The 25,468-nt window shown below is 44.2% G+C and overlaps 1 protein-coding gene across 1 annotated transcript; it reads right to left on the bottom strand.

Moving 5' to 3' along the window:
• Positions 1–1,601: 1,601 nt before the first annotated feature.
• On the bottom strand, positions 1,602–7,419 carry LOC118423176 (glutathione peroxidase-like). The gene is made up of 6 exons (XM_035831207.1): positions 7,352–7,419; positions 5,416–5,644; positions 4,925–5,094; positions 4,374–4,473; positions 3,117–3,247; positions 1,602–2,195 (listed from the first exon to the last, which is right to left on the bottom strand). Exons 2-6 carry the CDS (start codon positions 5,605–5,607, stop codon positions 2,045–2,047), a joined length of 744 nt encoding a protein of 247 aa, XP_035687100.1. The 5' UTR covers positions 5,608–5,644; positions 7,352–7,419; the 3' UTR covers positions 1,602–2,044.
• Positions 7,420–25,468: the final 18,049 nt, after the last annotated feature.

Here is a 25,468-nt window from a genome sequence, read left to right as displayed (position 1 = left end):
ATCGCAGCTTATGATTGGGCCCCTCCCACCCCTAGCGGTACCGTAAGTGCGAACAGGCAGTTTTCCATTTGCCGTGCCAACATTATTTAAAGATACCAGCTGCAGGTTGAGAAAATAACAAGTTGTTGTCTTATTACTAGTAGTAAACCCTAACCTTACTGTGTCGTCCTCTCTACGCTGTTTTCCTGTGGAAAGTCGGAGCACGATGTGGAAAATCTTTGCATGGGCGAGTCTATCTACGGGGTTGACCGAAACTACGGGTTACTTCCGGTTTCGCAGTGATTCGTATGACCGAAACTGAGCGCTATCATATGGGAGCAGACGTACAATAAGACAGCTTGGCTATACGGGTAGGTATTGAAACCTACCTCTTACAAGTTTACGTCCGGAACGTTTTATGACTTAGCTGATCTTAGCTTCTAGCAGAATTCTCAGCAAAAGCGATGTTTGTATTTCCGGGTCCCCTTCGGCCCATGCTTGTCGTCCCATGAAATGCACCCATACCAACGCACACTATTAGAATTAATGCTTGCATGTATAGATTCTCACAGCGGTTCTGATATACGAATACGGGAAAGCCGCTTTAAGCCGGGCATGTACTGAATATACGACATAGTGGTTTCACCAAAAAATTAATCAAAAAGCAAACTCTGATGGCATTTTATTCTTATCTGACCGACACCCATGTAGCACCTACCTTCCGATCGCTTGCACAGTCCCCCTCAAAATGACCGACCCGAGCTTCGAACTCTAGTTTTGTACTGTTGCTCACGTGACAGAAACTCGCTGACATACACTTCCGGGATCGACCCCTATGTGAAACGTCCGATGGCTGCGAACTGTAGGAAAACAAGGGCTCGCATAGGGTATTAATAAATATCATTGGTCTCGGACGTATCATGAGTGATATACAGAAACACAATACTATACGAGACATCGTATCTTCAGTAGTACCCTATAGAATCTATTACCCTAATATATTGTTTAATTAGTTGTTTTGTAAGATCATTATTCTGTATTCTTTCTCTGTTAAAGTTTGTTGTTCTTGTAGTTTATAGCTGACCATACAAAAGATACTGTACTTGTTGTCGTGTCAATAAAACTTGTATATTGTATTGATGAAGTTGGGAACCCGAGGATGACATGTGAGACTGAAGCATGAGATGTGTGTGCTGAACGTGGACTGGCAAGAAATTAACTTAATAAAACACTAACTAAAGTATTTCGACCATGGCCATGGGTTCAAAGCCTCGTATCCTTGATTCATGGAATCCAATGGAAAAGAAGAGATATTCTGAACTCTCGCAAGACTAGGTCAATTCCTTGAACAAAATAGATAGCCATCGAAAATTTAAAAGTCTCTATTTAGAAGAAAAATTCATATTAAATGTTCTCATAAGTGACTAATCAATCTCTTCAACGACAAGAAACATTCACATTCAGACCAATCAGACAAAAGAAAAACATGACATCTTGTCTTGGCAAACATTTATTCTTACGTTGTTGACCCCAAACAACGCCGGATGTCGCCCCCCTCAGCTGAATGCACGAAGGCCGAGGAGGGTTCCATCTACATCTGAGGGGACCCCCCGCGGTGCGGATTATGGTTCTCCTCGTCATAGAGTTGTCGGGCTCAAGGAATAACAGTTTACCAAAGTACGCACTTTCTCTTCATATAACAGTCAAATATCGAAGAACTGAATGGCTCTAGGAAATGTCAATGTGATTACTTCTACTTCTATTAAACTGTTCCTTAGACCGCTATAATAGCTTTAGATAATAGTAATGTTGAAGGAAACGGAGAAAAAAAATTATATCTGGCCCTGTGGGTACATTTAACACCTGCGAATAATGAGGATTTCTAGATGGCTTGCAAAAGTAAATGTAAGAAGCTGTATCTTTGTTGGCATTTTGGAGCTGAAAATTATAGGCAATGGTTCTGGCTATTTGATTTTGGTGACTTTAGACAGCCTTTTTCTTACATATTTTCTATGTATTAGAATATAGGAGACTCTAATATTAGGCTGTGCCCTACAGGAATGTGTTAGTTACAGATGTCGTCTAGCCAGGACATGAGCCCCGAGTCCCGCACGCTCCTGGCGCCCGACGTGGCACCCCCGTGCGCCGCGTCCCAGCTCCGGATGAACTCGTCGATGACAGGCTCCAGATCCTCCGGCGTCACGTCTGGTCTCACCCTGCAACAGAGAGTAAGGTTGTCAAGTTTAGGATCTATAAAAAGATGTACATCCTGATTTATTCTTCCAAGCTTTTGAGTTTTCTGTAAAACCCGACCTTTTGTAAAGCTAAGGGCACAACCCGCCGTACGTGCAAATACGGGCTGTCTACGTGCCAAAACGTGGGCAATCTTTTGGGATCCGTAAGTGGTAAGTACCGTCTCCGAACGAGCTCGTAGGGAATCCGACGGATTTTGGAGCACGCAGACACGCCGTAGAAATTTAAGTGCATGTAGAACAGAACTTCCTCTGCGTTCGGGCTGCGGATTCGCCCTCCGTACGTGCCAGTACGGGCGACGCGCCTGCCATGTACAGCCTCAACGTTTTCAGGAATACGTGGCGGACGTGGCCTCCACAAAAAACGTACGGACAAATTGCACGTACGGCGGGTTGTGCCCCAGGCTTTACTGGGGTGGGGTATCGGACACGCGCGCATACCAACATTTGTCATCACATTTTCATTTGTCATCAGTATTTTTTACGTCTGGCTTCATTTTGTATTTTGTTTATTTTGGTTATGTTTATGCTTTCTACGCCTGTCTTGTCTGTCAAAATGAATAAAAAAAGTTGAGGATCAAAAACTAGATTTTTCGTGTCTCCTCGAAGAAGAAAAGATGTGTGGTACGCATTTGGTGCGCCAGTGTGCCAGCGTCTGCACATTTGCCACTCAGGCCCCATCAATTCAATTGGCTGGTTCACGGATTTTCAGAACGTATCAAAAAAATATGCTTGACTGGAAAAACAATTTATGAAAACAAAGCCAAAGGGTGCACCCAGTTTCATGGAGTGAATACTGTCATATTCAAGTTTTCCTCCCTGCCTTGATGTCCGCTTGCTATATTTTTATTTCTAAAAAGACTGGATTCCAGACCAACCACTTGCCTCTTCACTCCTCTCCCTTCCGGATCCACCAGAAACTTTTCGAAGCTCCAGCGGACGTCGCTGACCTTGATCGGAGTCCAGTAGAGTCGTTCTGGGTCGCCCAAGAGCCAATAGGTGTGGGGGCAGCAGCTCTGGCGACGTAAGGCAATAAAGAAGAAGGTACAGTCAGTCATATTCATACGGTGTATTTGAGCACCGTTGGGGTGGCATACCCTTTCTTGTAACTGAATACAAGACGGGGATGCGCCAGGTCTCCCGTCCGGGTGAATGATGTAAATCATCATGTGGCTGATACGGTGTGGAGGTTCGCCAGACCTCCATCCGGTTGATTTGAAGTGAATCACCAACTCCAGAAAAAAGGGTTTTTTTCTCCATCTCACACCGCACCATCGCACGTGTGGGGGTTCTTTAACGTGCATGGGGTGTGACTCTCCCAATACACGGGACCTCTATTTAACGTCCTATCCGAGGGACGGCCCTAGCCGAAGCTAGCTCACCTGAGTAAAGTGAGGAAAGTCGTGTAAAGTGCCTTTCCCAACGGCACAAGATCGGTAACACGCAGTCGGATTCGAACCCGCGACCTCTCGGTCACGGGCCGAACAATCTGCCGCTGCGCTACGCGGTCCCACAAGGTACTGTTGAATAAAATGAAGAAACCGAGGCAAGTCAAGGGTAAACGTTGACGTTACCGCCAAAAGCAATTAACAATCAGACAGACAAAAAGGCATCCACACACCAACAAGATGTGAGAAAGACCATGTTTGGATTCAAACTTCAACTCAGCTTCACAATACACGAATGTAATGAATAAGACACTCAGGATATTTTTTTAGACTATACTGAACCCTTTCACCGTTCACTCTTTGAAAAAATGCCAATTTTAACCGTCAGCAACGTGTTGGCGTCGTTGGACTGTGAGAAAGTTGCCAGAAGTAAACTCTTCACACCACTTGAACACACTTGGAGGCTGTGTTTCCAGCCTACAGATATTCTAGACAAAAATAACAGTTCTCCAGTGATTCTGAGAACCCAGACAACTTAAAACCCTCGTAGTGCTGCGCCCAACATATGTTGGGAAGCATATGTTGGTACTGTTTTTACTATGCTACTTTTTGTTACTTTTCATCCAAATAACCCTATTAAGTTATGCATCTATACCAAGCAGAAAGTCTCATTGGGAAAATGTATAGTGAAAATTTGCCACACCACAAGGGTTAAGGAATACAGAGACGCATCAGTTACCGTTCAGTACCTCACCTTTAGATACGTGAAGAGTGACTGTTCGTTCTCCCCGTTACAGTCTCCCTTCTGGAACATGGTGAAATTCGGGACGTAGTTGTTCCCCGGGCGGACGTACCTGTTGGGAACCGAAGGGAAACATTGCAAGTAAGTCTTGCATCGTAAATGGTGCCTGTGGCAGCTCCGTGTGACGTTTAAATGCATATCAGTAAAATAAATGTACAAATATACAAAAACGTGACTTTTATGCCTCAGTCGATGATTGTTTTTAATAGGGTTCAAGATCACAGAACAAACTATATACCAAAAATCTTATTGAAGATGCCCTAGTCTTGATGGCCTAATTAGACGAATAAACAGATTTTGTACTAGAATATAGCACAAGCCGTTTAATTGCACACCCGATATGCCAGTGTATTTCGTGCAATTATCCGGATGGTGCAACAAAACGAAGTTATCAAACTGGACTGCACCACCACGGGATTTGGGGATTCCTTGCAATTAGCATAATTGTGCGGTTATCCGTTGTGCAATTAACTGACTTCTTCCCTACTAGCTGTACTACGAACCTGATCCCGTTCAGTATCTCCTCATTTTTAGCAGGCTCCATTAACCCAAAGTTGTTGGTGGGGAACCCCAGGATCTCGAACCGGTGTCCGTTCTCGTTGACCATTTTGTTCTTGAGTGCATTCAGACCGACGTATTGCTCGGCCCACCTGCTGTAGGTGGAGACGGTCACCTGAAACGACAAGAGGGGTACTTGAACCCCCATTGTTACACTACTCCCCCTTTTCTTTTCAAGATTCGTCCTCGAATCTCCGAGTCCGATATCCCAATGGACAGGCACATCTCCAGCCTGTTAATCACATGGTCGGCGTGGGAACCAGTGAAACGACAAGAGGGGCGAGTAAAACAGAAAGAAACAATATATACAAATATCCTGACTCCCGGGAATCGAACCCGGGCCGTCATATCACAGCAGCGTAACTGATTGAGCCAAAAGCCTGACAGGCGTTTGGCATGGTCAGTTGGCGCTACTTGAACCCCCACTGTTACACACCACCAGGAGAGTCGTGCCCCGGTACTCGGCCAGGCTGACGTTGCGGGACCCGTCCAGGAGCATGGCGTGATGGTCGTGGAAGGATCCGTGCTCGGCCGCGCAGCTACATTGCTCTATCCCATCGTCGGCCAAGCCCTGGGTCATGAACCCCAGGCATAACAGGGAGGCCAGGAGACCCGATGAGAGTCCCATCTTTCCGGCTGACTCAGCTCTAAGTTACTGTGAAGATCTGTGAACAAAAGAAAGGATGCGGGGTGATTTTTGCGAAACCTTTAAATTTGTACAGCAAGAGTCGCGGTTGCTCTTCTCTAACATAATGTGAAGATCTGTGAACACAAGGAAGGATTTTTTTTATTATTATTAAAAACAACAACAGTACATTAGTCAACAACTAAGACTAGAGTTTGTACAGTCGAGTACTATTGCACATGGAGGGATAACATATACTGGTGTGTCTGGATGAATTACATGCAGTACATGGGTAGTGGAACAGTTAGAAGAGACAAATACATGTAGTACATCTGGGGAACCTTAAGGAATATGTACAGTCTGTTACTACACTATGATCAAATATGGAGTATAAGTCTAACAGTAGGTGCAGTTCATGCCAAAGTATCAATAGAAAATTTGTACAATCAATCTACTTTGGCTGTCAGTCTATCATGGAATATCCGTTCGTCGAAGTCCCACAAGGAAGGATGCGGGATGATTTACATATGCGCAACACTTGCACAGCTAGATTCGCGGGTGATCTTGCATAATTTCCAAGCAGATATATGTAGCAGGGAGCGGGCTTGTTGTGAGCATATTTTGGCAGTGTTATGTACGTTTTTCTGTTAGCATATCTGAATAAACGCGTCATCTGCAGAAAGACGTACAAAACACCGCAAAATGCGCTCACGTCAGTCGTGGCCACTACATCTGCCTTTATATTGTTAGGTCTTGCATACTACATACATTTACATACTCTAGAAGTTTCTGAACCAGAGGTTTGGGGTTTCAATCCTGCTGTACACACTGTTGGACTAAATACCCTGCAGTTATGACACGCGACCCGATATTATAATAGAACGTAGATTATCTTATCTAAATATTCCCACAATACTCACATAATACACACCCATCGGACGATTTGTCACGAGACTTAAAAAAACTTCTATCTTTGAAAAGACAGAATCTACTTTATCTGAAGGAAATCTACCCGTACGTTTTCGTCACAACTGACTGTGAAAAACCATCTTCCAACCACTTTAGGTTTGCATACTATAGCCAATCTGAATTGAACGCCTTTACGCAGTAAATGGCCTTGCACTGAGCAAACTCGTTAAAAATGTCTGTCAAGCCACATAGTGTATTCATCTTGTGTCCTGTAGGCAAAAATCTGCCCCTATTCTATCGTTTTTCTGCTTCTAATCAATATACTTTTCCCTTAGTACTTATTTACACGTTCGTGGTGTACAAACTGGTAACATACAGGGTACATGTATGCCATGGTCAACCAACCAAGTAGTGCGTGCGCAACGAACCAGTGAAGACGTGGCGTGGGGCGTGGTGTAACTGGAGTGCCGGTCCCTTTGGAAAGGCACTTAACACAACCTTCCTCATTCCACCCAGGTGTAAAAATGGGTACCTGACTTCGTTCGAGGAGGTAAAATACTACCTTTACCTTCTGTCTGTACCGCGTATGTGGCACTGTTAATATAAGTTACAAAACTTGAGTGTAGTACTACATTGTCCTCGTCTCTCCACCCCCCCTCCCCCAACCAAAAAAAAAGAAGTCGTGACATTTCTGTTTCGGGCCGTTTTAACCTTATTTAAAATCAGTAATGTTGTAAAAACTTTGTACAAAAATGCCCAAGCAAAGTGATGACATAAAGTGTTTGATATCCTCATCTTTGTGGAAACCCCAGCACAAATACACATCGTTAGTCTTTACCTGGGAGCTTAGTTGTCGTGGCTTCTTCCTCTGAACACAAAGGTCAAAAGAGACCGTGTGAAGTGTTCATTCAGAGTTATTCTAGCCGTTTATGGGGGTTGAAATCTCTGAGGTGTTGCCCACTCGGTTACAGGGGTGATCTTGCGTTTTCTGTGGTATTTCAGACATTGACTTCCATTTTGAGAGGTTCGTTTAGAAGTTTTGTAGACTTTTGCCGTGTTCGGTAAGTTACAGGTTAGATAATCTATGGGAGAGTGTGAAGCACAACATGTGTAGCTGGAGCAGACTGGGACACTACAGGTAGTGCTCCCCCCCCCCCTTTCGAATATGGTACACAGGTAGCACCAAATAAGGAAACGACATTGTTTAAGGTCCACCTAAGGTATCCTGGATGCCAGACTGTTTCCAGGGTTTATACATTGTACATTACACAGGCAATGTCCTTAGCCCAAGGGTCACCATGCCCCAGACAGAGGAAAATTTACCTCAACCCTACATATACTACTACTACTTCTACCACCACCACCACTACTACTACTGTGCGACAAGCGCCTCTGTACCCGCTGTCATGTCGACATGGCATGACGGGATGTCCTGCGCGACCTGGCAGATCTACAGGGGCGACCCGGACGCCACCTTGCGGGACTGGATGAAAGGCAATACGGACAGATAAAATTACATTCGAATAACGCTTATTGTAATGCAAGCCACAACCTAAGGGGCACAGTCGCGAGGATTCGACAGCACACATTTGATTAACTTTTAAAACCTGGTTAACGCTCTTTAAGACACTTATGATTACGAGAAGACGTAATCTTACAGGGTATATCCATTGTTGTAGATTTGACTAAAAGCCTAACTGTGTGTTGTTCATCACCTTGTTCTGTATAGTGGCCCACAGAGCACTAAGTTTCCTTCCTGTTTCAGCAGGATATATTTTTACAGAAAGGCGTAGCTATTCCTTCCCTTTAACGTGTTCGAGGCACCTCCTCGAACACTGGACCCCCATTTTAGGTCCCTTCCGAAAGACGGGTGCAGCCCCAACCAAGATGCCCTTCCCAGTTACCAACTAATTGAAATCAGGAGCTCAACCATGATGCAGCTACCAATTGAGCTACAGAGAGAGATCCAGATAGGCAAGCGTAAGGTTACTGGGTTAGGCATTACAAACGTCTTTCTTGCCTTGATAGGGACCTCACTGGGAGCCTTACGCCGTCAGGGTTGCCGTAGGGCAATGCTCGAGTATTTGGGGATACCCTGGGAGCCAGACAGGATCGGGTAGCTAGCGAGTTTTGTTCGGGGACCCAAGGCAGTCAGCCCGCCGACCTCACATTAGTGCTCTGGGGGAGTTTAAGCCCGAAGGAGTTATCGCTACCCTTTCCCGAGAGAAGTCCAGGTGGACCTTATCGGGCTTAAACTCCCCGGGGCCCTAATAGGAGATCCGATGGGCCTGACTGTCTTGGGCCACCGAATAAACTGTCCTAGCTGCCCGATCCCGGTTGGCTCCCAGGGTAATTTTGGGATGTCTGCCTTAACATATTGAGCGCTGCAACTGCGCTGACTGCCTTCGCTGTACGTAGCTGGCCAACTATCGACCAGAATGATTGCACTGACCGCCCTTTTGCATTGGCCGCTATGTTGAACCGCACTGACTACTTTCGGATATTGACCGACGGTGCTAACTTTCTAGGGGCATTTACCCCAAGAGGTGACTTCCGATCATTTGCGCCTTATGTCCTATTTCTGGAACGTTTTTGTTCCTGAAATACATTCAGTTTGATACCTGCTGATGGTGACAGGTTAGGGAGGAAGTGCGCTGACTCCAGAGTGCGATGTGACAGTCTGTGGGGGTGTTTGGCTTCACATTGGGTTTGTTTGAATTTTACCAAACTTAACGAAGGCTTTATTTTTAAATTGCTTGAATTCAGGACCGTTTAAGTGGCCGGGCAACAACCTGGCGAGCGAAGCCAACCAAATGCTATGTTCCAACCAAATGTTATGTTACCTCTGTCAATTGATTTTGTTAATATTTCTGTTCAATGATTGTTTTGTTTATTATATTTCATTTTATTGTACCTTTATTGTACGGACTCCAGGAAGAATAGCGGAACGATATATATATAGCATTATTTATCACTAATTAAGAGATGATCTTGAGAAGGCATCTACAACGATGTTTTTGATGTGGTGGCATTGGGGAATCTGCTGGAATTATCAGAGTTAATGCAGGCTCTGTGCAGCCTGCCAAACTACATGACATGCGCGATTTTTCAAGAAATCACGACTCCAGTCAGCCACAGGTGACAATTGTCGTGCACACTGACATGCAGTGGGTTCGATGTCCCGGAGAAACAGTAGATTCGTCATCACCATGTCAATGTTTGATGTAGGTCTCCAGACGGCCATGCAACATGCACCATTGTTTCTCACTTTACTGTTACATGAATCACGACTCCCGTCAGCTGCAGGCGACAATTGTCGTTAGGCATACAGTGAGCTAGACTTTCCTTAAGAAACGGTAGACATATCATCGTCATGTCTAGTTTGATGCAGGTCGTCAGACTGCCGCGCCACGTGCCCCATTGTTTCTCACGTCACTGTTACATAAATCACGACTCCCGTCAGCCACAGGCGACAACTGTCGTGCTCACTGACATGCAGTGGGTTCGATGTCCCTGGAGAAACAGTGCATTCACCATGTCGAGGTTTGATGCAGGTTGCGTCACAGGGGACACTTGTCGTTAGAGATGCAGTGGAGTATATTTTCCCTGAGAAATGATAGACTTATGATCACTCATCATCACCATGTCAAGGTTTGATGCAGGTTGTCAGAACTGCCACACCGCGTGTACCATTGTTTCTCACGTCACTGTTACAGAAATCACGACTCTCGTCAGCCACAGGCGACAATTGTCGTGCACACTGAGAAAAAGTGCATTCATCACCACCATGTCGAGGTTTGATGCAGGCTGTATGACTGCCAAGCCACGTGCACGAGTGCTTTACATCACTGGTACTGAAGCTTGCCGTTAGACGTCATGCAGTGGGTTAGATTTTCCCAGAGAAACGGTAGACTTATGATCATTACCATGTCGAGGTTTTATATGATGCAGGCTGTCAGACTGCCGCGCAACATGCACCATTGTTTCTCATGTCACTGTTACAGGAATCACCACAGGCGGTACTTGTTAGACATGCATTGGGTTAGTTTTACCCAGGGACAGTAGACTCATTACTACCATGTCAATGTTTGATGCAGGTTGTCAGGACTGGCACGCAACATGCACCATTGTTTCTCACGTCTCTGTTACACGAATCACCACAGGCAGTACTTGTTAGACATGCATTGGGTTAGTTTTACCCAGGGACAGTAGACTCATTACTACCATGTCAATGTTTGATGCAGGTTGTCAGGACTGGCACGCAACATGCACCATTGTTTCTCACGTCTCTGTGGCATACATCACGACTCCCGCCAGCCACAGACGACAATTGTCGTGCTCACTGACATGCAGTGGGTTCGATGTCCCCGGAGAAACAGTGCATTCATAATCACCATGTCGAGGTTTAATGCAGGCTGTCTGACTGCCAAGCCACGTGCACGAGTGCTTTACATCACTGGTACTGACGCCTGCCGTTAGACGGCATGCAGTGGGTTAGATTTTCCCAGAGAAACGGTAGACTTATGATCATTACCATGTCGAGGTTTTATATGATGCAGGCTGTCAGACTGCCCCGCAACATGCACCATTGTTTCTCACGTCACTGTTACACGGGTTAGTTTTGCCCAGGGACAGTAGACTCATTATTACCATGTCAATGTTTGATACAGGTTGTCAGGACTGGCACACCGCGTGCACCATTGTTTCTCACGTCATTGATACAGAAATCACGACTCCCGTCAGCCACTGGCGACACTGACATGCAGTGGATTCGATGTCCCCGGAGAAAAAGTGCATTCATAATCACCATGTCGAGGTTTGATGCAGGTTGCCAGACAGTCTCGCAACGTGTTTCACATTACATCACGACGCCTCCAGCTACAGGTGACACTTGTCGTTACACGTGCAGTAGCTATAAGTTAGACTTTCCCTGAGAAATGGTAGACGCATCATCACCATGTCTAGGTTTCATGCAGATTTCCAAACTGCCGCGCCGCGTGCAACATTGTTTTCACGTGACACTGGTACTTACGCTTCTCGTTAGACATGAAGTGGGTTATATTTTCCCTGAGAAATGGTAGACGCATCATCACCATGTCAAAGTTTGATATGGTGCAGGTTATCAGACTGCCAAGCCGCGTGCACCGTTGTTTTCACGTCACGTCACTGTTACAGAAATCGCCACAAAGGACACTTGTCGTCAGCCATGAGGTAGGCTTTATTTCCCTTCAGAAATAGTAGACTAATCATTACCATGTCGAGGTTTTATGCAGATCGTCTGACTGCCACGCCGTGTGCACGAGTGTTTCTCGTCACTTTACAGAAATCCCGTCAGCCACAGCAGTAATTTTTGTTAGACATACAGTGGGTTATATTTTCCCTGAGAAACAGTTACTGTAGATCCATCATTACGTACCATGTCGAGGTTTGATCCAGATCTTGTTTGTTTGCTTGTTTGTTTATTCTTTACTTAACCAGGGTAAAAGCATATCGCCTCACGGTGTTTTCAAAGCCCACTGGGGGGAGAACCCCAAAACATAATTCATACATAATTCTGACAACCAAGCCGCGTGCACGAGTTTTCACTGTTACAGAAATCAGCTGCAAGCGACACGAACGTCTCGTCTGCTGCACTGGTCGATAGCGTTGCCAAGCAACCAGCGGGTTCGATTTTTACGTAGGGAGCTCGGAGCCTCCCGCCTTGACAGGCAAAAGCCAGAAATTAGCTGCAAAATGCCAAGGTTGTCTCTACGCCAAGGTTTGAGCACGCGCGAGATGTTATAGTGATAAAGGAGATTTGAACGTGTTTGAGTGGGTTGTCAATGGCATTGGTTTAGGTATACATGTATGTAACGGAATATACCACCCACTAACAAGGCGCACGGCTGTGCATGGGTTGTAATTAACCGTTACGTTTATAGGGTCCTTGCCGCACCAACAAGAGTAAATACAACAATCTCAACATACGGACATACATACAAAATGGATAACATAAGATTTGTCAGATGTATGGTGCAATACATGTAGCTCTTGTAAACATGCCCATGTTTTGGTACACTAAGATTCAAATTTGACGCAAGATACGGCGTCATCTTAAATGGTAAAGCACACCTTTCACCGTCTGCTCACAGTTCTACAAACACATAGCAGGTTTCTATAAACACCGTTTATTTCAGGCCAGTGTTGAGAACCCTATTTACTATTTCTGGAACGTTCAAATACCTAGCAGATTCGTTGAACCATCGTTCACTTAATGCCAGCGTTGAGAGACATTTTCTAGGAGATAAACATTAAAATGTTCGTATCAAGCAGTCATGATTGCCACTTTAACAGTAAAGCCCATCTGTTGACAGTTCCGGGAACATAAAACAGATTCGTAGAACCATAGTTCTCTTCAGGCCAATGCGAAGAGACATTTTCCGAAGGTTGAAAATTTAACAGTTCGCATAAAAGAGTCATGATTGACACTAATTAAAGGTTAAGTATTACATCTATTTCCAGGAACATCTAGCACATTCGTGGAAGCACAGTGTTTTTCAAGCCAAAGTAAGGAGACACTTTCCGGACGATAACGTGAAACGGAACCCGCATTGAAATACTTTTGCATTTGAATCAGGCTCTTCCCGGATGCTCATACAGCTATCTTCCGCCTTGTACAGTCTTAACCCCCCGTAAAAGTGGCCTCTAAATGAAGATAAAATGGAATTTCCTGCCCGTGTGAAATGCAAAGTCTAAAAAACAGATTGTGTTCATGTCGCGGGTGCTTTCTGTAGCCGGAAGTGTAGCTCCTACACTCCCACGCACGTGGGCGTATGCAGCAAGGCCATCGCACTCTGTGGACCTGCCTAATGCCTTTCGGGCTCAACAACGCACCGCGATCCTTCTAATCCTTCCGGAAATGCAATTGCTATTCTATCTATATATCAGCCGGATGTACTAGTATCTCTCCATATGTGTTGTCAATGTCCAATCATACTCAAAAGTCAAGCCTATATGATCAGTGCAAGCATACACGTACGTATTTTTTCATAGTTATAAGATTATCGTTGGAGACAGGAATGGAAGGTGTGAGATGGGCTCCTCTTCTGTTGCCAGCAAAGCTTGAAAAATGCTGTTTCTGATAAACACCATTGATATATTTAGGAATACAATGTTACTATTAAGACACATTCTCTCTATAATGCTGTGCAAAACGTTTTAAACGGTTGCCAGTTTCCCAATGTATGTCCTAAGGGAAAGGTTTTCCTGCACAAGTAAAAGCTCCAGGCACGAAGCACCATGCATATTTATGTATGAATATTGAGTTTCAATGCACGTGCATTGTTTTGGCCACAACGTTGAGTTTAGTAGTAGTAGTAGACGTGTTATACAGCACCGTTGGGGCTCTACCATACCTTACGGGGAGTGGGATACCTCATCTTTTGGCTGAATACCAGACGGGGATGCGCCAGGTCTCCCGTCCGGGTGAATGATGTAAATCACCGTTTGAGATGGAGATTCGCAAGGCCGCCACACGGGTGATTTGAAGTGAATCACCAATTCCAGCTGTTTTTAACGCCACATGTTGATGCTTATTTCCTAATACTTTGAAGGTAACGGTCTTCTTACACCAACTCCAGCTGTTTTTAGAGTCTTATATTATTGCTTATGTCTTAATGTTTTGAAGGTGAAGGTCTTCTTGCACACCAGAGACTATCAGGTTTGGAATATCTCTTTCAAATAAATTCTATTGTTATTGAGTGGGCCGACTCCTCACTCTTTGCAGCAAGGGGCTGAACTGCGAGGAGATTACAATAGGCGGGGCTAAATCTCAAGGGTATGGAGCGAGCTGCCATTCGGCGCCACTCAGGTGACCTCAATACGACAGTAATTGCCCCAGGTGCGGCCGAGGTACTGTAGGTTTTGGACCAGTCACACCGCACCATCGCACGTGTGGCGGGTTCTTTAACGTGCCTGGGGTATGACTCTCCCCAGACACGGGACCTCCATTTAACGTCCTATCCGAGGGACGGCCCTAGCCGAATATAGGTACTCATTTTCACCTGAGTAAAGTGAGGAAAGTCGTGTAAAGTGCCTTTCCCAAGGGCACAAGATCGGTAACACGGCAGCCGGATTCGAACCCGCGACTTCTCGTTCACGCGGTCCCAAATAACGTCGTTCAGTTTGATCGAGTGGCTCGTTACCGATGGGGGTCACTCAAGTTCAAGCGGTAACCTCGGCTGCGAAACGTCACAAACCATCGTCGAGAATTCAAACATTCGGGTACTATTATAGCGTGCACGCTTGGCCTGCCACGACCTATACCATGATCATGAAAACGAATCTTGAAAAAGCTTAACTCCGGGTAAATGTTACTGTTAACACGAAATAGTAACTATGACAATTGGTAGCATGTTTTGATCGTAGAGTGTAAAGATAGAGATAGGTCAACTTGTCCTGTTATGGCTGTATTTTCAACTCTTGTTCTGTTCATACACATCTGCTATCGAACGTGTTGCATTAGTCAAATACGGTGTTGTAAATTGGAGAATTGCTGTTTATTCGGAATCCTAGAACTTTGGTCTTTGGCTAAGGGTATATTGATGAACGCAATATCGTACATAATGTAGACAACATAGAGCTGGAACTATAATGTGTTATTACTGGCTATTTTGGGACTTTATTTACCTGGATGTCTAACCTTTATCCACGTGGTGCAGGTGTGTTCGGAATGCATTATTTTACTTTATGTTTCTTCTCAGGTCTGAAAAGAAACCCCGTTCATCTGGGCGCCAACTGGGGCGTAGGTACATCATCCAAAGCGGTGTATCCTCGTGTATAATTCTATTTTTGGCTCTTTATGTAATATGCAATAAACATACGGTGAGCATTTTCTGCAGCACATCTTCCAACAGGTGCACAAATGAACCGCCCCGTCATCTGTGGCTCTTACAAAGGCCAGTGATGACGGGACGATTCGTGTACGCTGTGCCATGGGAATTCTAGTATTGGCGGGATGTTTGTTTAAACTCTACAGTTGACAAACCATGGAGGCCGTGTTCACGACCGTCGGAAGCTTGTTCCCAAAACGAAACTCACGCCTTGACAATCGTGTATCTTCAATTAACGGAGAAGGAAGTGCCACCGATGCCATGAATACGAGAGGAGTTGCCCCAAGTGCGGCGCACAGGAAGTTTTGCAGAATATATTTCTTTACTCGAAGACTTCCGCTTACGAGAAGCCTTGGTGGATTTCCGCAGTATGCTTTGAGTCTCGGAAGTGAGCTGTAGCAGCCTTGTACCATACCGCATTGGAGTGTCTGCCGAGGAGGGTGGTCTTGGTAGGCCTCTTCCATGCGGTGAAGACTACAATGTAAACGAACGAGGCTCAGTCAGCAGCACCTGCAGGAGTGCTGATGATTGCATGGTAGAAACAGCGCACAAGTTTCCTTGCCAGATGGCGGGACAGGAGTCGGGACCAGGTAAGGACGCCGGGTCGGAAGAAACGAGGCGAAGCCCGGAGGTCTTTCCACGCCTTGATCCGGCTGGGATCAGAGAAGAGGAGCCGTCAGAAATCTACGAAGATGAATCGGGTGTAGTCTGTGCTGCAGGCAGTACCACTGTTGCCAGCCATGTAGACATCCCTTTCTCGTCGATGACTGTCCAGGTAGAACAGAGAGTGTCCACGCAAACCACCGAGTTTTCTCCAGGACGGAGCGTTATGCCTACACCCGAGTGGCAGAGAGTCGTGCAGTCCCCACCACTGCCGCCCATACACATCTCGCTACCTAGCGAGATCGCCTACGAGCATGGCTTCCCCGAGCTCGAGAGTCCTTCATCGGGCCACTTCAGTGGGTCACCTTCGGAGCAAAGCCTGCTCTCCCCCGCGGGCTTTGGCCGGCAATCCCCTAGGCTCAGAGGTCTCCCGCCGAGGCTGAGAACCATCTCAGGGACGTCCACGTTTTCTTCGGGGAGGGAAAGCCTTGGGTCCTTGGATTTACCGTCTCCTCCTTCGTTTGTCTTCAGGAGCCCCGTATCTCCGGTTAGGTCGCACGTGGGCACATTGCCTCACCACAGATTACCCTCTCCTTCGACCAGAGGTCTTAGTTCCATATCAGAGGTGGAAGCATCAGCAGCCACACAGTCTAGCCCTGCAGGCCCTGCCTGGTCGCCTAGCTGGCCTTACACCCTCTCCAGCCCACCCTCTGCTGCGGCATCAGGCAGACTGCCGAGCTGGTCTTCAGAAGAGGCCTCCCCGTTGCCTTCAAGCCCGTACCAGTTGCGCAGACAACGGACGCCTCGTACGCCATATGCAGAGAACACCCCCCAAAGCCTTGCCGTCGAGCTACCACCACAGCGACGGAAGAGTACGACAGGCAGAAAAGCAAGAAGAGTAAGCTCAAAGAGGTCATATCAAAGGCGACGAGGCTCTGTTTCATCAGAGCTGTCCTCGACAGGGTCTTTGGTATCACGTGTCAGTGGCGCCTCTTCATCGCCTTCCATGGGGGGATGCCTGGGTGTAAAACAACGTGAAAATTTGTCATCTAAACGGACGCTGGAATCCGAACCCACGGAAACAGATCGACCAGAAAGACGATCCGTCTACGTGATAGAACACGACGAAGTGGATCCCAGTCTTCTAAGAGAACTCTTCGAGCGCGGAGAGAGAGACGAGAACCTTCCTTCAGCTCTTCGAAATTTCGTCATCAAGGTGATCGCGGGCTGTCTTAGAGATGAGCAGGATGTTCCGAGTTACGTGCATCTGATAGACATTGAAAAGGAAGTCCAACAGATCACACATGAAAGTGCAGAAGCTGACGCTAGGGCCTGTCCCCCATCACCGACATCAGGGAGTGTTTCTAAGACACAGGCGGAGTCTGCTGCAGCTTCAAGTATCAGTGTGGAACCTCTACCCTCTACATCTCTTGTGGAAACAGCACCTCAGGCTGCAGTAATGGCCGAGGAGGGAGCGAGGGCAGAAGTTACGGTGGTTCCTCAGCTTTCAGCCTCAGAAGGCGCGACGCAGCCATACATATACCTCATCGCTCCTGGCGGCCCGAACTTTCCCGTAACCATAGACGACATCGTGCAGGCAGAGAAGTGCGGCTGTGATTGCTGCGATTCGGGTAGTACAGGAGGAGCACAAGGAGGAGCTAGTGTCGCGCTGGCAGGCTTCGAGGCGTCTCGGGCCTGGCAAGTCGTCCCTCCAGACGCCGTAGAGGAGTGCACGATTGTTCTTCCTATGCAGCAAGACATCCAGGGAAGGACGAGGTATTACCTCATTCCCATGTCATACAAACAGACCGGACACGCGAGGGACTGTCATCAGTTTCTCATGGCGGCCATCAACTATCCAACGGCAGGGCAGGACATCAGGGCGCTGGTGTCGTCGTTTTGGGTAAGTCTTTGCCAGGCTTTCCTTCGGGGGGGGGGGGGGGATATAGCCTATTATTTAACACTTAACAAAATGTATGAGCTGGAATAAATCGTTGAATATTAGACAAAAGTAAGTAAGTAAGAGAGATAGTACGCGAGAGGGCTAACCCTCTCCCCCTTGCAAATTTCTCTTAGCAACCAGCGTATCTAGTCTGGAAGAGACTATAGGTAAATTTTGCATTTGCTGTCGGAAGCTCTTTTACTCGAATCCTCAAGGATATTTTCATTGACTAATTCCAGCATACCGAACTTACTCTTCAATTTAGACGAGTTGCTGAGTTGTTGATAATCTAATGAAAATTGACGAAAAATCTATATTCCCAAAATGGCACAGGGCGTATACATGTATTTTATATATAGAGCAGTTAATATATCCTACCTATAGGCCTTTATACTGCAAAGTAAAATAAGTATCACTGTATAGCTATTTTTGATGCATCTTTGCACTTAACAAAATGTTTTTTTTTTTTTATTCGGTGGCAACACTGCGATTTCCCATATCCTTTATTTTGTTTAATATTTTCATCTTTCGCGCGTACCCAGGCTTCTTGACTCAGTTTCCTGCATTCACAGAATAGTTCCGGCGTTCAGAGAATCACTTTACCCCTTGATACATTCTCTATCGTTTAACAACAAAGTAAGTGCAACGAGCCACGAATCGCTGTGAAAATCTCAACGCCTACGCGGTATCATTGACAGTGCTGGCAAGCCGAGAAGGCACCAATAGTCGCAAATGTATCAACGTTTTTTTCAACGGTTCGAACAGTTGATTGAATGTTCTATTGACACGTGTTGCATATGCATGAATAAATGTGTAAATAAATGAATGACTGAATGAATGAATGAGTGAATAAGTGAATGAGTGCATGGGTGAAATAGTGAATGAGCGAATGATTGAATGAATGAATAAATGAGTGACTGAGTGAGTGAGTGAATGAGTGAGTGAGTGTATGAATACGTGAATGAGTGAATGAGTGAATGAATGAATGAATAATGGTCTATTGACACGTGGTTTGTTGCAGCTACAAGATAGATACCGTACACCGTACCATTAAGGGTCAATGAAAAGCTTTCCTTCGGTGTATACATGTACCGTGCCATACGTCATGGTCTATTCCTATAGCCACCTAAAGAACGACCGAGCGTAGGTTCTACGGCTCCCAATGGCACATACAGTGCCTTAGACACTGTAGACAATACTTCACTGCCCTTACGATCTCAGAAAGGTAAAATGAGTACTTTTACTTTACCCCCCTCCCCCAAATATTTACTTAAACAACTGGATACGATTTGGGAAACGGTCGGACGTTTAAAACAGACGTTTTAGACGGACGTTTCAGTGTCACTGACGAAAGACGCCGTATGGTTGTCTAAAACGTCTGACCGTTTCCAAAATCATACCCAGCTGCTTGAGAAATGCTTTTCCGCTTATCTTATTACCTGGATCGACGTCATTTTACTTTATTTTTCTTCTCCTAGAGAGGATCTGACGAGGTGACAGCCCATGTCTTAGCGGAGAGGCTTGTGACGTCAGGGGTTGTGCACAGCCACCCTGGGAACGAGATGCGAGAAATAGACAAGCTGGCGAACTGTCTGGAGGCAAGTATGAATTGCAATTTCATTGCATTTTTTATATTCTACTTCTCCTTGAAATGTTTATGAAGGAAGGTTCGACATCAAGGTAACCAGTATTCAAAAAATGATGTACAATTCAATATCCAGATTGCTATATTGCAAACAGATGTGTCAAGTGACATCCATCACTCTTCTTAAGAGTCACTAGAATGAACTGGCAGAGCTGGCCAGGCTGAAGGAGAGTGATGTATGTCAATCAAAACGTCTGGAAGTAATCTCCGTCTCTAATTCAGTTTTTAGAGTTTGAACTGTTTTTAAATAACATAATTCCTTATCGAAAAAACTGTGTCCATGTCGATGATCGGTATAGAAACAAATGAAAATAACAAAAGAAACTAGCTAGAAAAATTGAGAGGACCGTATAGAATACATGACAAACAAAGTTCTGCAGCTACAAAGTTAATATATTTCTGTCTTAATCTTGTTCAAATTTAAATTTCTGATGCCAAGCGAAACCTTCACCTTAGGTGTTTCCTGTTTTTCCGTCGTAAATTCTGATGCTGAGCAAAACCTTAACTTGTCCTTAGCTCATCCCTGTTTGTTTTTTTACCCCCCGTAGATCTCCGCCCCCTTGGCGCATCTGTTCTCAACCTACATGGAAGACATCCAACGTCACGGAGCTCCCGTACAACAGCTGTTCGTGCTGCTAAAGGCAGAGTGACGTCAGCTTCATCAGCTCTGCGCAACTTTGACGTCATTAAACACGGATTGTTAGAATTTTACCTACGACAAAATATGGGTGATTCAGATTTATTAGTCCAGTATGAGCACAATTAGTGGAATATTTAAACTAACAGTGACATATTTTTAAAGGTATACATGAATGACTGATGAAAAATTCTGCTAACGGAAGCTATAGAGGATTTTAGATTTCAGCTCGAAAGATGGTCAAGTGACCTGAAGGTCAGAGGTCACAATGTCACGTGACACAAGGATGTTAGTTATGTTGTAGATGGAGAAGGCAGAGTAGTCTATGGCGGCTTTGTTGAGCCTTGACGAACGTTTTTCTCGTCATGAAAGCGCGACGAATCGGAAATATAAGTATAAATCAGAAATATAAGAAATATAATATTTTGTAAGTTTGCATATGATAATCTTCATGAATGAGGCAATATTCAGATCTATATCGTTTAACACTCAGAGATGTTCTTTAAGATTTATAATGGAATGTATTTGTGATAACTTTGTAAAACAAAAAGTATGTAAAGTGTGAAAGGAACTACCTCAATAGCCGGAAATATTTCAAGACATCTCAGAGCCTTACCAGGGACAAGTGAATATCAATATTCAGGAACCGAAAGGTACGGAAAGAGATAGTTTAAAAAATTCAGAGTATTGTTGATATCATCGTTGATGAGTTATTTGATTAGTTTATTGATTAAGTGGATTACTAAATAATGCATTGTGATTATTTCTTAGTCAGTTCAGTTAGAAGAAGAGACTTTGACCAGTTAATTCATTTTCTTCCTGTCCGTATGTTGCCTACTTGTGTCCATTGTTTGGATTTAAAGGGTCGTCTGGTCGTCCTAGCTGCTTTAATTATAGTGTTATCAGTGCCAAATGTTTTAATTCGTCAGTGGTGTCTAGAAATCTACGAGAAAACATGAGAGACTTGAGACTTTGTTTATGACATGTTATGATGTTTCGTGGCTGTATATATGTTGTTTGGGAAATGACTATTTACGTTTGTCATCTGTTTTCTTTCAATAATCGCTATTTTTCGAGCTGTTAACACTATAGAGTGGGTATCTCACTCGGGTTATGCTGTTTGTGCTGGTGATACATTATTGCAGGAAGTTTACGGATGTTTCTATAGTGACACCGTCGAAACAAAAAGGCCAGAAGGAAATATACTAATTTTGAGTTTCGGCTCTAAATTAGATACAAGAAAACTTAATTAAAAATCAGCACTGAAGTACATTGATTAAGATTCATCAAAAAGCAATTTGCAAATTTCGCGCCTCTTAGCGGCATTTGTTTGAGTTTCGCTTTTTTTGGTGTGAAAATGTAAAAAACAAAATCGCCATTTCAGGCGACCAAATTGAGACTATTTGCGACTGTTGCAAATCACTATCGCAAACAGTTGGGCCCAGTGAGATACCAGCTTAAGGATTGGTCTGATCGGATGCACAAGGAATAAAGCTGCTACGTTACAAAAAATGATTCCAAACTGACTTGTCTTTATTGTGAAAATGTTGCTTTACTCCCCCTTTCCACTAGAGTGCGACCGTGTGTTGACTGCCGAGCGAACAAAAATTGCGCTGATTGCTTAACGGATTTTATAGATGAAGACAATTTTAAAAAACGTTTTTTTTTGTCTGTCAAATCATATCTTAATGATGAAATCAAGCATCACACTCCCAAATGTTGATCGCAGTACGGTCGTTGAGCGATCGCAGCGTACTTGAAAGTACCTGTCACGACATGTGAGGACTTTAAATGATAAAACTATATCTCTGTTAAATATTTTGTCTGATCGATTTTTACCTCTTCCCTCGTGACATAAAAAAAAGCGGCCTGCAGGCCGACTTGAGCTTTTCGTGAATGAGCAAAACTGCCAAAAGCTCAAACGAACCAATCTTGAGTGGTGAAGACCCGAATTGACTCTAGAGCACAGACCTTGCCCAATTAAACACTTATATAATCCAATTAAAAGGTGACCTAACATGGAGGGGTTAAACTTTGCTCTGTAGAAATGTTTCAGGCTAGGACGTCGTGACAACGGACTTGGTTGGATTCGTTAATTCATCGTAAATTGGCACGCAATGGAGCCAGGACTTTGATTTTGAATGACGTGCAGACGAAATTATGCTTCTTGTATTCGACTCACGGACGCCCTTACCTTACATGACTCAACCTCACTCCACCTGAGTTGCTCTCTGTGGATTCGAGAGACATATGCCGCTGCCACTACTACAACAAAGAGGCCGATTTTTCTCCAAGCTGTGACATACATCACTTCTTTCTTACATCACAAGCTATCTGCAATAAAAGGAAAACAAGACCATGGCATGTCCAGGTCAAAAGATACGAAAAATCTGATGTGGTACTACCATAGTCGCACACCAGGGGGGCACAACATCGACCTTGATCTTCGTCGTTTCAACCCCTAACTTTATACCAACAATCATTGCAATCCACCCAGAGGTTCAAGAGGTATCGTGACCACATATACCCGGATACACAAAGAGACACACAGACAGGCACACCAAAAACTATCCCTCCATTTTTCATGGAGGTAAAGATTGCCGATTTTTGCGAATGACAGCTACAGCAGCCCATTGCGTCATCGTGCGTAATGCACAGCATGTGAGACAGGGCTTTTTCTATCAAGAGACCACAATTCCTTTGTAATCCTTAAACGAATGCCAATCATTATGTCAACATGCCATCTATGATACTTCTTATTGACGTACAGATCTTGCCGTCTGGTGGTACATTTACAATTATTCAGTACTTAGTCCTTTGTTTAAACCTAAACGTCTATAAAAAGGGTGTTGTTTCTATGTAATTTGTAAAAGCATGGCAATCATTATGCCAGCATACCATCTATGATACCTCTTATTGACGTACAATCCGTGCAGTCAGGCGGTACTTTTACAATCATTCGCTTAGTCCGTTGTTTGAACCTTTCTTATTCATAAGAAGTTCAAATCGGCCTGCAGGCCGCTTTTCATTGAGGTCATGAGGGAATTACGAAGATGTAAGGGTCAGATAAAATATAACAGATTAAATAAGTACAGGAGAACATTCACAGCCGTTCACTTAAAACAATCATTCGCCTATGTAGTAAATTGTTTCAACTGTAAATAATCTAGACATGTTTTAATTCTATTATTCTATTTTTCATGGCGGTAAAGATTGCTGATTTTCACAAAGCTGTGTCAGCACCGATTGTGCATGTAAAGGTAGCTACAGAAACCCGTTGCGTCCTCATGCGTAATGCTCAGCGTGGGACAAGACGTATTCTAAACGTCTATCAAAAAGGTGTAATTTTGTTGTAACTTGTAAAAGCGCGGCAATCATTATGCCAGCATGCCATCATACCTCTTATTGACGTACAAGCCGTGCAGTCAGGCGGTACATTTACAACCATTCGCTTAGTCCTTTGTTTGAAACTTTCTTATTCATAAGAAGCTCAAATCGGCCTGCCGGCCGCTTTTCATTGAGGTCATGAGGAAATTACGAAGATGTAAGGGTCAGATAAAATATAATAGATTAAATCAGTCTAGAAGTACATTTACAAACGCGTTCACTTATTACAACCGTTCGCCTATGTAGTAAATTGTTTCAACTGTAGGTAATCTAGACATGTTTTAATTCTATTATTCTATTTTTAATGGAGGTGAAGATTGCAGATTTTCGCAAAGCTGGGACAACACCGATTGTGCATGTGAAGACAGCTCAGAAACCCGTTGCGTCCACATGCGTAATGCTCAGTGTGGGACAAGACGTATTCTAAACGTCTATGAAAAAGGTGTAATTTTGTTGTAATTTGTAAAAGCGCGGCAATCATTATGCCAGCATACAATCTATGATATCTCTTATTGACGTACAAAGCGTGGAGCGTTACATTTCGCTTAGTCCTTTGTTTGAAACTTTCTTAATTACGAAAAGCTCAAATCGGCCTGCAGGTCGCTTTTCATTGAGGTCATGAGGGAATTACGAAGATGTAAGGGTCAGATAAAATATAATAGATTAAATCAGTCTAGAAGTACATTTACAAACGCGTTCACTTATTACAACAGTTCGCCTATGTAGTAAATTGTTTCAACTGTAGGTAATCTAGACATGTTTTAATTCTATTATTCTATTTTTCATGGCGGTAAAGATGGCTGATTTTCACGAAGCTGTGTCAGCACCGATTGTGCATGTAAAGGTAGCTACAGAAGCCCGTTGCGTCCACATGCGTAATGCTCAGCGTGGGACAAGACGTACTCTAAACGTCTATCAAAAAAGTGTAATTTCGTTGTAATTTGTAAAAGCGCGGCAATCATTATGCCAGCATACAATCTATGATATCTCTTATTGACGTACAAAGCGTGCAGCGTTACATTTCGCTGAGTTCTTTGTTTGAAACTTTCTTATCCACGAGAAGCTCAAATCGGCCTGCAGGCCGCTTTTCATTGAGGTCATGAGGGAATTACGAAGATGTAAGGGTCAGATAAAATATAATAGATTAAATCAGTCTAGAAGTACATTTACAAACGCGTTCACTTATTACAACAGTTCGCCTATGTAGTAAATTGTTTCAACTGTAAATAATCTAGACATGTTTTAATTCTATTATTCTATTTTTAATGGCGGTAAAGATTGCAGATTTTCGCAAAGCTGTGACAACACTGATTATGCATGTGAAGACAGCTCAGAAACCCGTTGCGTCCTCATGCGTAATGCTCAGCGTGGGACAAGACGTATTCTAAACGTCTATTAAAAAGGTGTAATTTTGTTGTAATTTGTAAAAGCGCGGCAATCATTATGCCAGCATGCCATCTATGATAGCTCTTATTGACGTACAAAACGTGGAGCGTTATATTTCGCTTAGTCCTTTGTTTGAAACTTTCTTAATTACGAGAAGCTCAAATCGGCCTGCAGGCCGCTTTTCATTGAGGTCATGAGGGAATTACGAAGATGTAAGGGTCAGATAAAAACGACATGTTCAATTCTATTATAACTCATGGGTCACAGCCTTTATACTTTTTAAAACAATTACAGAATTACTACTTTTCCATGTCCATAACAATTCCAAAATAAAGACAATGTTTTCTTTTTGTTGCATCATCAGGCGAACAGTTGAGGGCATATATGTTACCTAACGTGCTGTGTACTACAAAGTATTTTAGGCCTCATCTAACACCACTACAAAGTATTTCAGGCCTCATCTACAACCTAAAAGTAGTCCGTAA

This window comes from Branchiostoma floridae, chromosome 9 (assembly GCF_000003815.2).
Source record: "Branchiostoma floridae strain S238N-H82 chromosome 9, Bfl_VNyyK, whole genome shotgun sequence".
Taxonomy (NCBI): Eukaryota; Metazoa; Chordata; class Leptocardii; order Amphioxiformes; family Branchiostomatidae; genus Branchiostoma; species Branchiostoma floridae.
The sequence above is the reverse complement of the archived record's forward strand: the minus strand, read 5'-3'. Positions and strand labels throughout refer to the sequence as shown.

Coding starts and splice junctions, on each gene's coding strand:
- LOC118423176 (XM_035831207.1), bottom strand. CDS start 5,607: ATGGGACTCTCATCGGGTCTCCTGGCCTCCCTGTTATGCCTGGGGTTC. Junction 5,095..5,415: donor GGGGCACGACTCTCCTGGTG/GTGTGTAACAGT, acceptor TTGTCGTTTCAG/GTGACCGTCTCCACCTACAG. Junction 2,196..3,116: donor GAAGGGAGAGGAGTGAAGAG/GCAAGTGGTTGG, acceptor TCTCTGTTGCAG/GGTGAGACCAGACGTGACGC.